Below are 13057 nucleotides of genomic sequence, written 5' to 3'. Positions count from 1 at the left end.
TTTCTTGAGCCCCTTGAGATCCAGAATAGGACTACATCCAATGGCCCTCTCAGGGACCAAGAAATAGCCCAGTCTGCAGACTCCACCCCCTTATGGCTGCTCTTAGCCAAAGAGGTGGACATCCCTGTCTGCAGAACCTCCACAGGACGAGGGTTGTAACCAGATTTATTAAAAGGTGGGAGATGTTGTCACAGAAGATCATTTATCTCACATGTGGCTTGTTGCGCAGCATAGGGTTAGGCAACTAGGCTATTGCGCAGGTCATCAGGCAGCTTATTGCGCAGATTTATGTGCACTGCTATGTTAAATGTGCTGTATTTATAATATAATAATTCTAGCCTTACGAATACTCAGTGCTTAACACATACAGGCATTCACCATTCACACACATCACACACTGTGGCCGAGGCTGCTGAGGTGCCACCTGCTCATCAGATAAACACTCATTCACAGCGCACATCGGGGGAAACTTGGGGTCAGTGTCTTGCCCAGGACACTCGACATGGGACTGCAGGGCCAGGGATTGAACCACAACCTTCTACCACTGATCCACAGCTGCCCGTATGGGCTTACTGTGCGGCTTACTGCACAGGTTATGGGCCCTTGCCAGCTTTAAGGCAGGGCCTGAGGCCTCTGGTCTCATGCCTCAATCTCAAGTGTCGCCGAGGTTCAGAGATCCACAGCCCCTGGCACGCCTGGAAAAGTCTACTGTCTAAAAATCTCCGAAGGTCCATGAGGTCATAAGGGGCAAGGTTACCTCCCCTTTCTTTGCTTTGCCCACCCAGAGAGTTTGGCCCACCAATGAGTGAGAGACATCATGGCTTTCAAACAAGCAAAGTGGGAGTTGGTCAAGGCCCCCCCCCCCCTCCTCAAAAGCTACAGACTCAGAAATGGTACATACTAAGGAAAGTGGCTGTAATTCTGCACCAAGGTTGAATTTTTGGAAAGAGACTTCAGATACAGTATTAGTGGTGCACTGCAGCACAGGTGCCCCTCAGGGTACGGTGCTCTCCCCCTTCCTTTTCACCCTCTATACCTCAGATCTCACGCACAACACCACCCACTGCCACATCCAGAAGTTCTCTGATGACACAGCCGTTGTTGGTTGTGTTCCTGAGGGGAACGATCTGGAATACAGGTTGGTTATCAACGACTTTGTCAGCTGGTGTGAGCTTAACCAGCTTCAGCTTAACACCAGCAAGACAAAGGAGATGATCGTCGACTTCAGGAGGAAAACATCCCCTTTCTCACCGGTGAGCATCCAGGGATCGGACATTGAGGTAGTGGAGAGCTACAGATTCCTGGGTGTTCACCTGAACAATAAACTGAACTGGACTGATAACACCCATGCTCTATACAAGAAGGGCCAGAGTTGCCTCCATCTGCTGAGGAGACTCAGGTCCTCTGGAGGGTGCAGAACTCTCCTCAGGACTTTTTTTGATTCTGTGGTGGCCTCTGCCATCCTTTATGCTGTGGTCTGCTGGAGGGGGGGGCAGCTCGGGCCGGAACAGGAGCAGACTCAATAGACTGATCAGGAGAGCGACCTCTGTCCTGGATTGTCCTCTGGACCCCATAGAGAAAGCTGGGGAGAGGAGGATGTAAGCTAAGCTGACATCCATCATGGACAACACTGTGGGGTCCCTGAGCAGCTCCTTCCGCAGCAGACTGATACACCCACGGTGTAAGGAGAGGTACCGCAGGTCATTCATCCCGGCCGCTGTCAGACTCTACAACACCTGCACTACCTGATAATGTTATAGTTTCTGTTCCTTTTTTCTCCTATCTACACCACACACTTTCTGTTTATCTTTATTATCGGTATTTATATTATTTTATTACAAGTACTTACTTTTCAATATTTGTTAATATAATTTTTATTATGCTACCGACTCTTGCTTTATTACTCTAATTACACGTTCAATTTAATTTTAACGTCACATACACCGCAATATTGTTTCTTGTATCATGGCAACCGCACTTTAAAATACCTTTGTTTGACGCCATTTTGCCTGTATATGGTATAGTCTACCATATAATCATTTTCTGTTTTTTTGCCTGTATTTCTTGTGTGTTTACTTGTTTGTGTGTTTTTGTTTTTTGCTGTTATTGAAGAAAATGCTGCTGCTGTAATCTGAAAATTTCCCCGTTGTGGGCTGAATAAAGTATAATCTAATCTAATCTAGGGGACCACAAAGGCCTATATAAAAGAGACTTCAGATACAGTATTAGGAGACCACTAAGGTCTATATAAAGAGACTTCAGATATGGTATTAGAGGACCACAAAGGCCTATATAAAAGAGACTTCAGATATGGTATTAGAGGACCACTGAGGTCTATATAAAGAGACTTAAGATACAGTATTAGGGGACCACTAAGGTCTATATAAAAGCATCCAAAGAACCTTTAAAATCTTAGGTTAGGTATTGGTTGCAATTCGTGCATGTGGTAGGTTTTCAAATTATGATTTATAGTTAGAAGACATGGTCTGGTTATTCATGCTGCTCAAGTGGGCCACATTTCTTCATTATGTTTGCTCTATACTTTGCTTTTTCAAATAAATTGTTTAAACATAAGATTAGTTTATGAAAAGCAGTAGAAGTCTAATTAGAAATTACTAGGACAGGTACAATACCAATCATCTTTTAAACAATAAATCCAAGACCAACCTTTTGATAATTTGATACATTTGATCATTTATTAAAATGGATTCACACTTTACTCGGTATCATTACAAACTTGACATTTTACCTCCTGTCAGCAGAGGGTCCATACACCTTCCATAATGAGAATACTTACACATGCATCTAATGAATCAAGACTTATATAAAAGAGATAACAAAATCATTCTCAGAAATCCTCATGGCATTGAAAGTGTGTGAATCTTCTCTTCTAAAGATTGGATCTAACTTTTGGCAAACTTTAACTTCTAACTGCAATTTAAGAGTGAATAAGAGAATATTTTGATGATGAAAAATGGAGGCATTTCCCTTTAATGACAAAATATGAAGAACATATGAAGGCAGACGAGTGCAGAGTTTACGTGGCTAAGGTAGTCACTACATTTTCTGGATCATGATCTGGAATTTACCTGCAGAGAGACAAAAAGAACAAAGGGAGAAAGCATGTGAGTCCTTTATTCAAATAAAAGAAACTTTTTTCCTTCTGCGTAAATGTGTTCCTACTGTTGTTTTGCAGCATGTACAGTATGTAAACATCAATATTAACTTAAAAACACCCACATTGACACTCAATTGGATAGACCTTGGTCATGAACTTTGGTCTCAGCGTCAGTTAGAAACAAGCTGTAATGTAACCCTACAGGACAGCATCAGCGTCCAGTAAAAGTTCTGTTTTTTGCTGCTGACAGACTCAGATTATTCTTCTCAGATTATTAGGGAAAGGATCCATACCTAAAATAGACTTTTGTGTTAAAGAGTAAGATCCTTTTTGTCTAATGTGACACGGCCCTGATAATCATCGTCACCCCACCCACCAGACTCCATGTAAATAAACAGTACTTTTAGTGGACGGAAATGGAAGCTGCGCAGTTGGCCATTATCGTTACATTACAGGTTGTTTCCTTGTTATGTCATGCCTAATACTGGACCAGTTTCAGAGACTGTTGTTCCCATCAGTCACTTAGACACAGAAACATGGAGACATAGGGTCCAGGTTGAAAAATACCAAAGTTAGTCTGTATATTGTATATACTGTATTTTTTTTTTTCCTTTCTTAAAACCTCCCTGGCTCTGCATAAAATACTGAAAAATGTCTTATAAAAATAAGTTTGTCTTGATTAAAAACACTAAATTTAGACACAAGTAGTTGATTTAAGACTTCTCTTGTCTCTGATTGGATGATGGAGGAGTGATGCATGTCTTACACGCAGGCATGATGGACACCTCAGCAGTCACAATACTCTTCACCCCCAGACTGGACAGCGCTCCTCTCACCAGACCACAGGAGAAGGACAGATACTGCAGAGACATCATACAGACAGAGACATTAGATAGACAGACACAACAGACAGACAAACAGTGACATCAAGGAGACAGAGACAGCAGAAAGACGGTGACATCAAAGAGACAAAGACATCAGACAGGAAGAAACAGACTGCAAGAGAGACAGCCATCAGACAGACAAATATCAAACAGAGACATCAGACATCAGAGACAGCAGACGGACAGAGACAGCAGATGGACAGGAGACAGACAGAGACAGCAGACAGACAGAGACAGCAGAGAGACATCACAGACAGACAGACAGACATCACACAGACAGAACACAGACAGATCTCCAGATCCTTCAGGTTTTGGGGCTGTCACTGGGCAATACAGACTTTCAGCTACCTCCAAAGATTTTCTATTGGGTTCAGGTCTGGAAACTGGCTAGGCCACTCCAGGACCTTGAGATGCTTCTTACATAGCCACTCCTTACTTGCCCTGGCTGTGTGTTTCGGGTCGTTGTCATGCTGGAAGACCCAGCCACAACCCATCTTCAATGCTCTTACTGAGGGAAGGAGATTGTTGGCCAAGATCTGGCGATACATGGCCCCATCCATCCTCCCCTCAATACAGTGCAGTCGTCCTGTCCCCTTTGCAGAAAAGCATCCACAAAGAATGATGTTTCCACCATGTCCCATTCTTCCTCTGGATCATCCAGATGGTCATGGCCAAACTTTAGACGGGCCTGGACATGCGCTGGTTTGAGCAGGGGGACCTTGCATGCACTGCAGGATTTTAATCCATGACGCCATAGTGTGTTACTAATGGCGTTTTTCCATTGCTGGTAACGGCTCGCCTCGGCTTGGCTCGGCTCGCCCCATTCTATTTCCGTTTTCCATTACAGATTGAGTAACGCCTCAGCGTGGCTGGTCACCATAGCAACGCGTGATGACGTAATTTTCAATGTGACTCACAACAGCACGTCGGCTACTCGCCGCAGCCACAACAAATGTTTTGTTTCAAAAGAAGCTGAAGGAAGCAACAAAAATCACTGCTAAAAAAGCGCGAGTTTGGGAATTCTGACGGAGTTCAGACGTCGACATGACGGTTGTTCGCCGACACAAAAGGGTAAGTTAAGTTTCCTGGTAACGTTAGCTAACATCTGCATGTGTTCAGCGTCGTAGTCAGTATTTACTATACGCTATATAAAGTACATGAACTTTAGCAACCATGATTACACACCAACATGTGTGTTGTGTACTGTTTGTGTTTCAGAGCATTCACGCTTTGCAAAATCTCCGCCGCAGACCGTCTGGTGGGCGATGTCCGACCGGTGAAACCTCTGGTTTTGACTACTGTGCTTCGTATAATCTGTATGAGAGTCACAGAGAGGCTTATGACAACGACTGGGATACATCTGGGACAGCACTGTCACAGGGTGCAGAGGAAGAAGACCGGGAAGTTTGGGAGGGTTTGATGCGCTACTTGAAAAGCTAAATAAAAACTTTTGTTATATATATTGTCTTGTTTTTTTAAAGTAACAGTGTGCGATATTGGAAACGACATGAAGCCGCTAGTAGCCCGAACAGTTGAAAAGTGAGAATAGTGCAGAGAGTGGATAATCTGTCGGTGTCCGGCAAGATTTGTTTTAAATGTCCCGTTTGTTCTGGAAACACACTCCGCACTCTTGTTTGCTAACAACGCAGTCAGAAGTGACGATTCTCTCCGACCAACCAGCAGTCTGCAGGTTTCCATGTCACCTTATGGTATCGCCTCGGCTCGCTTGGAACCTCGACTGAGGTAGTACTACAAAAAGTACCTGGTAGCAGGTCCCAGGGACTTTTTTTCGTAATGGAAAACCAAAAAAAGCGAGTAGAGCCGAGGCGTGTCGAGTAGATACCACGCAGTGGAAAACCGCCATAATGGTTTTCTTTGAGACTGTGGTCCCAGCTCTCTTCAGGTCATTGACCAGGTCCTGTTGTGTAGTTCTGGGCTGATCCCTCACCTTCCTCATGATCATTGATGCCCCACGAGGTGAGATCTTGCATGGAGCCCCAGACTGAGGGAGATTGACCATCATCTTCCATTTTCTAATAACAGTTGTTGCCTTCTCACCAAGCTGATTGCCTATTGTCCTCTAGCCCATCCCAGCCTTGTGCAGGCCTACAATTGTTTCCCTAATGTCCTTCCACAGCTCTCTGGTCTTGGCCATTGTGGAGCGGTTGTTTGATTGTGTGGGCAGGTGTCTTTCATACAGGTAACGAGTTCAAACAGGGGCAGTTAATACAGGTAATGAGTGGAGTACTTAAAAGGGGCTTCTTAAAGAAAAACTACCAAGTCTGTGAGAGCTGCAGTTCTTACTGGTTGGTAGGTGATCAAATACTTGTATATAATACATAATGAATAATAACAAATAATGTCATGCAATAAAATGCATGCAAGAGCACCTTTGGGGCGTGTTCCAGATACTGCTTCCCAGCTGACAGCTGACTCAGCAAGCGGAAAGTGTTGTCCTGGAGAACATAGATGCCCTGAAAAAAACATGACAACACATCAGCACAGAAGTCTAGGCAAAATACTAACCCTTTTTAAAGAACTACTGATGACAGAAAGTTTTTTGCAACTTTCTGTCTCCCGCAACTTCATTGCAACAAAATACAAAAAAAAATTGCAACAATCTCAGAAAACATCCATGAAATCCTGGAGAGACAGATTAATGGACAGGAGTGGTTACCTGGTGATTGGTCCGAAGGTTGTCGATTTGCTTCTTGAATACACAAGTCCAGAAGTCTTTACAGATGAACTTCATGATGTCCAGCTCGTCTTTGAACCGTGCTGTGTCTTTTGTTAGTCTAGAGAAGAGAAAAAAAGAAAAAGCTGCTCAAATTCTATAATTAAAATCCTATTTTAACGATCTAGGCGCACGGCAAGAAGCGCACGGTGCAGGTGAGTTTTGGACATGTCCAAATCCACTTTTGCGAGTTTGACAGCTAAAAAAAGAAGGTCCATGTCGGATGATGGCGGACTTGCTGAGCAGGAAGGAGAGAAGAAACTGACCTTCTTGTGCGTGAAGTAAAAGCGCGCGAGCAGATCATATTACAATACTATTTCACTTTGTAATTTTTTTTATTTGTGTGTGGCTGCGCGTCACTGCGAGTGCGCCTAGGCACATTTTAATGATGCGCAGAAAAATAATGAAATGCTGCGTTATTGACTTTAGACCAAGTTTTTGTTGGTCAGTGGCGCGATCACTTCCCGCTGCCCCAAAATACCAATATGCCCAGAATGCACCTGAACACACCTCCCTGTAAGAACAGCACACCCAGGTGCATTTGCTATTTAAACTACGTGGGCACTAAGACGGTCTTAAAATAGGTAATATCGTGCAGTCTACGTGTCATTGACTCACCTTTTTAAACTGCCGCTTGTTCCAGTTCATTTGGGGACTATATTTAACAGCACATTTCTCCACGTTTGGTTTTATAGTGAGCGTTTGTGTCAGCAGGACGGTGTGTGTGGAGTCAGAATAAAGTAGGCCTACTCTGCGTCTGTTCATAGTGATGAAGGAACATGTCAGCTAGTAAACTGTGGCTCTGTATGGCACAGAGGAAGAACAAATATCAGACTGGGGCGCGCGCACGCGCGCACACACGCGCGCACACACACACACACACACACACACACACACACACACACACACACACACACACACACACACACCTCAGAGCCTGTTGGCAGCAGTTAGCTTGTTACCTCTCTATTAGCCCCTGGCCGACCCTGAATCCCATATTCTCCAGTTTGGCGATATGTCTCCCATTCTCCTGAATCAAAGACAGACGAGAGCTAACGTTACTAAATACTGTAACCGAGCACTATCTTTCCGAGTCATGGCGACGCCGAGGAGAACTCTTACCGTCTCTCCGCTCTCAGCTGACTTGTAAATGTACTGTATCACTTCGTTATGTAAAAACTGGAAAGCAGCTTCGTCGGCCATGTTGTTTCTCTCCAGACTGCGGTACGTTGTATCAGCTGGTTCCGCGGTCACTACACCGGGACCGACATCGTTCCTTTCACCCTGACCGCGGAAACAGACACCTGTGGACAGAAATGAAACAGACGCTTTCTGCTCTTTTGCTGCACTGCTTCCTACTTGGTCTTCTTCTTCTTTCTAGAATTAGGCAGAATAGACGCTGTAATTGCGCATTGCTGCCATCTATTGTTTACAAGCAGTCTTCAATAATTATTTTTTATTTTATATTTTAAAGTGCTCATATTGTTCCCATTTTCTGGTTCATAATTGTATTTAGAGGTTATATATAAGTTTTCATGGTTTAATTTTCAAAAAACACTATATTATTGTTGTGCAGCTCCTCTTTTCTCCTCTTTTTGTGTTGAACTCTCTGTTTTAGCTACAGAGTGAGACATCGTAGCCTACTTCTATTCCATCTTTGTTGGGAGTTGCACATGCTGTAATAGGCCCATTCGAGATGAGCCAGGTCTGCGCAGAATCGATCACCATAGGCTCGGTCGAGATGAACTGCGCCTCTAAAGAGGACGAGAGCAGGAGGCAGCAGCGGGGGGCGCTGACAAAAATCTGCGGTAAAGTCGGACAGTTTCCAGCCGCCTTCAGGCTGGAAAGGAAGTGACAAAAACCCTGTGGTCCGATTCCGATTTAATAAAATATAAATCAGACCCAAATATCAGCTGGTACACAGTCTCTAGTTGTTTTAATTATGACAGAGTAGCTGGCAAAGTGCTCTAAATGCGATCTGTTGCTGATTTTAATTAACAACACACTGTAGATGATACGTGATCTGCTCAGATTTAGTCTCTCTGACTTCTAAACGTCTCTATCAGCCACACAACATGTGTTCTGCACAGAATAAGTCTTTAAATCAGACAAATAGCAATTAAATCCCTCCGATTCAAAAACGATAAAAAAGTTTATATAAACGTCATCATGTTCTAAACCAATCAGATTTTAAATCAGCTGAGAAGCCGGCGTTTCCCAGCATGCTCTGGGTCCACCTGGTCCGCCTGGCTCTTGCAGTTGGTGAAAAGCAACTGTGCCGCCTGCGTCTCAGAACTGCGGCCGCCTAGCTCTCGGGAGATTTTTACAGCTATTTTGTCTTAACAAAAAACAATTGGACACTGTGTACAATCTGGCATATGGGTCTGATCTTCGACTTCCTGTTCAGCATAAAGGCTGCTGGAATCGGCTGGAACCTGTCCTACTTTACCGCAGCTTTTTGTCCCCGCCCCCGGTTGTTGCCGCCTCTTCTTGTCCACTTACAGGCGTGGCGCAGTTCATCTTGAACGAGCCTACTGAATACTAGCCAGTCAGGAGCAGAATATGAGGGTGTGCAATGCTAGCAGCTAGGTGATTATTTGAATAATCAGCTGCCGGTTTTCATTTTTGGGCGTCAATATAGATTAGCGCCGCCTGCTGTTATGGAGACGTTAGGGATGAGCGAGTACAGCATTATCTGTATCTGTATCTGTATCCAGAGGTGTAGTGGTAAAAAAAGAGGTGGGTAAACTATAAATTCTGTGATCAGGTGGACCACGACGCGATCACCGATAAGGGGGCCCACGGCCTACCTGATGACATGTTTGTTTCATTGTTCCCTCACAGGTCACACAATCAGTTCAGTTCATATATTAATCGAATTTCTTGTTAAAAAGACTCAAGAAGGAATTATATGGTTGAAATCTATAAAGTTTACTAAATGACAAAACAGAGACAACAAAAATATGTGTAAAATATTCACATTAACAAGCTGGAATCAAAGACCTTTTTAGTTTTGTCTTTAAAATATTACTCAAACCAACTAATCAATTATCAAAATAGTGATGATGGAGTTTATTATATATAAATACATAGTAAAACCCCCATTGATTTTCTCCATAAGAATTTAATTATCAGCCATAATGTATAAACCATCCGAGGTAGACTGACCCAGTTTCTGTATATCAACCTTGTAACATTATAAGAAAAACAATTATCCACTATCTTACGTAGAAAAACTACATTACCCACAATCCTAAGCATACCAGCAATGTTTCTGATTGGTCAAACTTGCTGTTACCATAGAAACGTTTACCGTAACAGCTAGAGCGACAACAATAACTAGCTAGCTGACTAGCAAAGGGAGATCCTTACTACTTGATGTTCTAATCCCCCAGCGTCGACTTCCACGCAGCGCTGCCCGGAAGGCGACACTGGGGGAATATACACCAAACTCCACAAGAGATTGGTCAACACTGACAGTAATGCAGGGCAATCTGAGACTTCGTCTTAGGTTTAACAACCTATGAAACTAATAATGAACAATATGAAACTAAAACGACACAAGCTTAATTTAGAATGGCTTTGGGAGATAGGCTATTCAGAGGTGGATAAACGCACTTTGGAGGTGGGTAAACGCCATTTCCGAATTTTGAGAGGTGCATAAACGGCGTTTACGTGCGTTTAGCCTCCACTACATCACTGTCTGTATCTGTTTACCACATGAATTATCTGTATCCGTATCCGTACTCGGACTGGGCGGGGCCTAAACCGGAAGTGGTCAGATTTAACCAGGAAGTGGGTCGGGTTCTCTTGAAATGTGCAGGGCTTTAACCGGTATGTTATTTAAGCATGCAATTGATATGAGTTGATCAAAAATTGTTATATTTATTGCTGATATGAAAACTATTTACATGACAGCATCGAGCTTCAGATCAATGGTGTTGTCATGGTAACAAACAAACTATATACAGAACGTTTTGCAACAATGAATACAACACATGCGGTTGCAATTATGAAGTAAAATGTAATGAACAAGAGTTTTCATACTCAATATAACTTTCTTTTTTTAACTTTTTCTTTTTTTATGATCAGTGTGATTTTTTTTGTTTTTGGTTCTTTTTTATTTTTTTTTAATTCTTTTATTTCCACACAAGGTATATGTGTGTGTGTGTGTGTGTGTGTGTGTGTGTGTGTGTGTGTGTGTGTGTGTGTGAGTGAGTGAGTGAGTGAGTAAGAGAGACACACAGAGAGAGAGGGGGCGGGGGGCAGCTGACAGTAAAAAAGAAAAATCTCCGATGGCAGAGACGCAACGGGAGTTGCATTTAAACAAGCAGCATGTCTGAAACCCACGTTCACCAGAAATCTACTGGTTACTATGTAAGGACTACAAACCTGAAGCTGAAGAAACCCTAAACGTTAGCGGAACAGATCCGCAGACCCGAGAGACTGACGGAGCGGGAGCAGGAGCGAGCGAGCGAGAGCGAGAGAGAGAGAGAGAGAGAGAGTGCATTTCTTCATGTTTTGTGTGTGTGTGTGATTGATCCGAGCGTGTTTGTAGGCGGGGGGGGGCGCTGTGATTATCACAGAACGCTGCGCGGCCAGTTGAGGAGTTTTTATTCAATCCGAGCACGGATATTGACTCATATTACTCGTATAATACTTGTACTCGGCAAAAGTGCTTTATCCGTACGGATACTCGTTTCAGCCGGATACTCGGATCACCCCTAGGAGACGTATTACATTTCGTCGTTCTGTGTGTTCCGAGGCACTTTTTTGATCAACTCAGGGAGACTGCTCTGTCCAACTGCCTTTTCTGCCGAGGGTCGGCCGTCTGGTTGGTGTGTCAGGGCATAAGACTTACCTGGTCATAAACACAATATTACTGCAGACAAATTGCTCTTTACTTTTCCTGCATCTCATAGTAACTCTTCCCTTTTTTCCCCTTTCTCCCACATTTCCTTTACTGTACTGTATTGATGATTAAACTAATTCTAGCAATCCAAACTGTATTCAGTTTGTATAGTGTTCAATCCTATTATGGTTCTCATTAACACCCTACTTTGCAATGCTCATTGCCTCCCCTCCACCATAGATTTAAGGTTTTCCGCAAAGATTGTTTTAGAGCATGCTTTGTTGGTAGCTGTTTGGTGGTTTTTTCTTAATTACATTAAAAACTAAACTTATGTCTTCTAACTTCTAATGGCATCTACATTTTTTATATTAATAGTGCCGATATTGGAGTTGCCCCCCCACACACTCCAAGCACTATGTACATTAAGGATCACTGAAGGGGGCTGCTTACCAATAGACCATGCATCCATATCAGTAGCTGATCATCATCATTCAATCTCTATCAGCCCCCCAGTCAGATCCAGCCACACAGACATTTATTATTTTCTCACACTAGAATAAACCATCTCAATATGTTTTGTTCCATGGTCAATCATTCTTTTAACCACATTACTAGAAAGTTAAGTTTTTCACATTTTCAAGAGCAGAGTACCAGATGGTGATGGAACAGGTTTGATGGGACTCGATGATGGCAGTGTAGAAGAGCATCATCGTTGTCTTTGACAGGTTAAACGTTGTCAGCTACTGCAGGAAGTTGCCGGGGTTTTTTGATGAGGGAGCTGTTCAGCTACCGTCATAAGTCCTCTCTCCATAGCTCCAGTTTGTTCTAACTGCACAGATGGTCAATCTCCCACCTGTTATCATCCTCACTAGAGTCCAATGAGACACAGTCATCCAAATCAGAAAAGATTATTGCCAGTAAGTAAGTAGCATGCGAAATTTGTTGGTTGGGTACATTTATAAAAAACATATTTAAAAATTAATATAAAAATAAAAAACAATTAATTTAAATTAATACAAATTAATTTAACAATGTCTTTGTTGGAGTTTGTCCAGGTTAATTTTAATTTAATTTAATTTTAATCTGTTTATTGATCCCTTATGGGGAAATTACAATTTACAATTTTCTTTAGCTGAGAAGCTTGCAAAATCTGGCAGTAGAATTATGTGCTACGTGGTAATTCAAATATTAATGACATTGGAAATGGGAGTCGACAATTTATTGATACGAAATTATAGAAATATGGAATTAGGGTACTGTACATACTGGTGAACCAGCTACTTACAAACTGGAATCCAACCGTGCATTGCAAAACTTTACATCAAATTCAAATTAAACCTGTGGGGTCCCCCAGGGGTCGGTGTTGCGACCAATGTTGTTTAACTTGTATTTGAATAATGCATATGAAGTGTCAAAAACACTGAAAACTATTTTGTTTGCTGATGATACTGGAAACAACTCTTGGAAAC

The 13057-nt window shown here is 42.7% G+C and overlaps 1 protein-coding gene across 1 annotated transcript; it reads right to left on the bottom strand.

Annotated features, from left to right (window-relative positions):
- Positions 1 to 2671: 2671 nt before the first annotated feature.
- Positions 2672 to 8133, bottom strand: LOC116680440 (trafficking protein particle complex subunit 6b). The gene is made up of 6 exons (XM_032509482.1): positions 7859 to 8133; positions 7699 to 7766; positions 6680 to 6797; positions 6393 to 6476; positions 3885 to 3978; positions 2672 to 3089 (listed from the first exon to the last, which is right to left on the bottom strand). Exons 1-6 carry the CDS (start codon positions 7937 to 7939, stop codon positions 3058 to 3060), a joined length of 477 nt encoding a protein of 158 aa, XP_032365373.1. The 5' UTR covers positions 7940 to 8133; the 3' UTR covers positions 2672 to 3057.
- Between the last annotated feature and the right edge of the window lie 4924 nt (positions 8134 to 13057).

Source organism: Etheostoma spectabile, unplaced genomic scaffold (genome assembly GCF_008692095.1).
Source record: "Etheostoma spectabile isolate EspeVRDwgs_2016 unplaced genomic scaffold, UIUC_Espe_1.0 scaffold00018439, whole genome shotgun sequence".
In the NCBI taxonomy this organism is placed as follows: domain Eukaryota; kingdom Metazoa; phylum Chordata; class Actinopteri; order Perciformes; family Percidae; genus Etheostoma; species Etheostoma spectabile.
The sequence above is the reverse complement of the archived record's forward strand: the minus strand, read 5'-3'. Positions and strand labels throughout refer to the sequence as shown.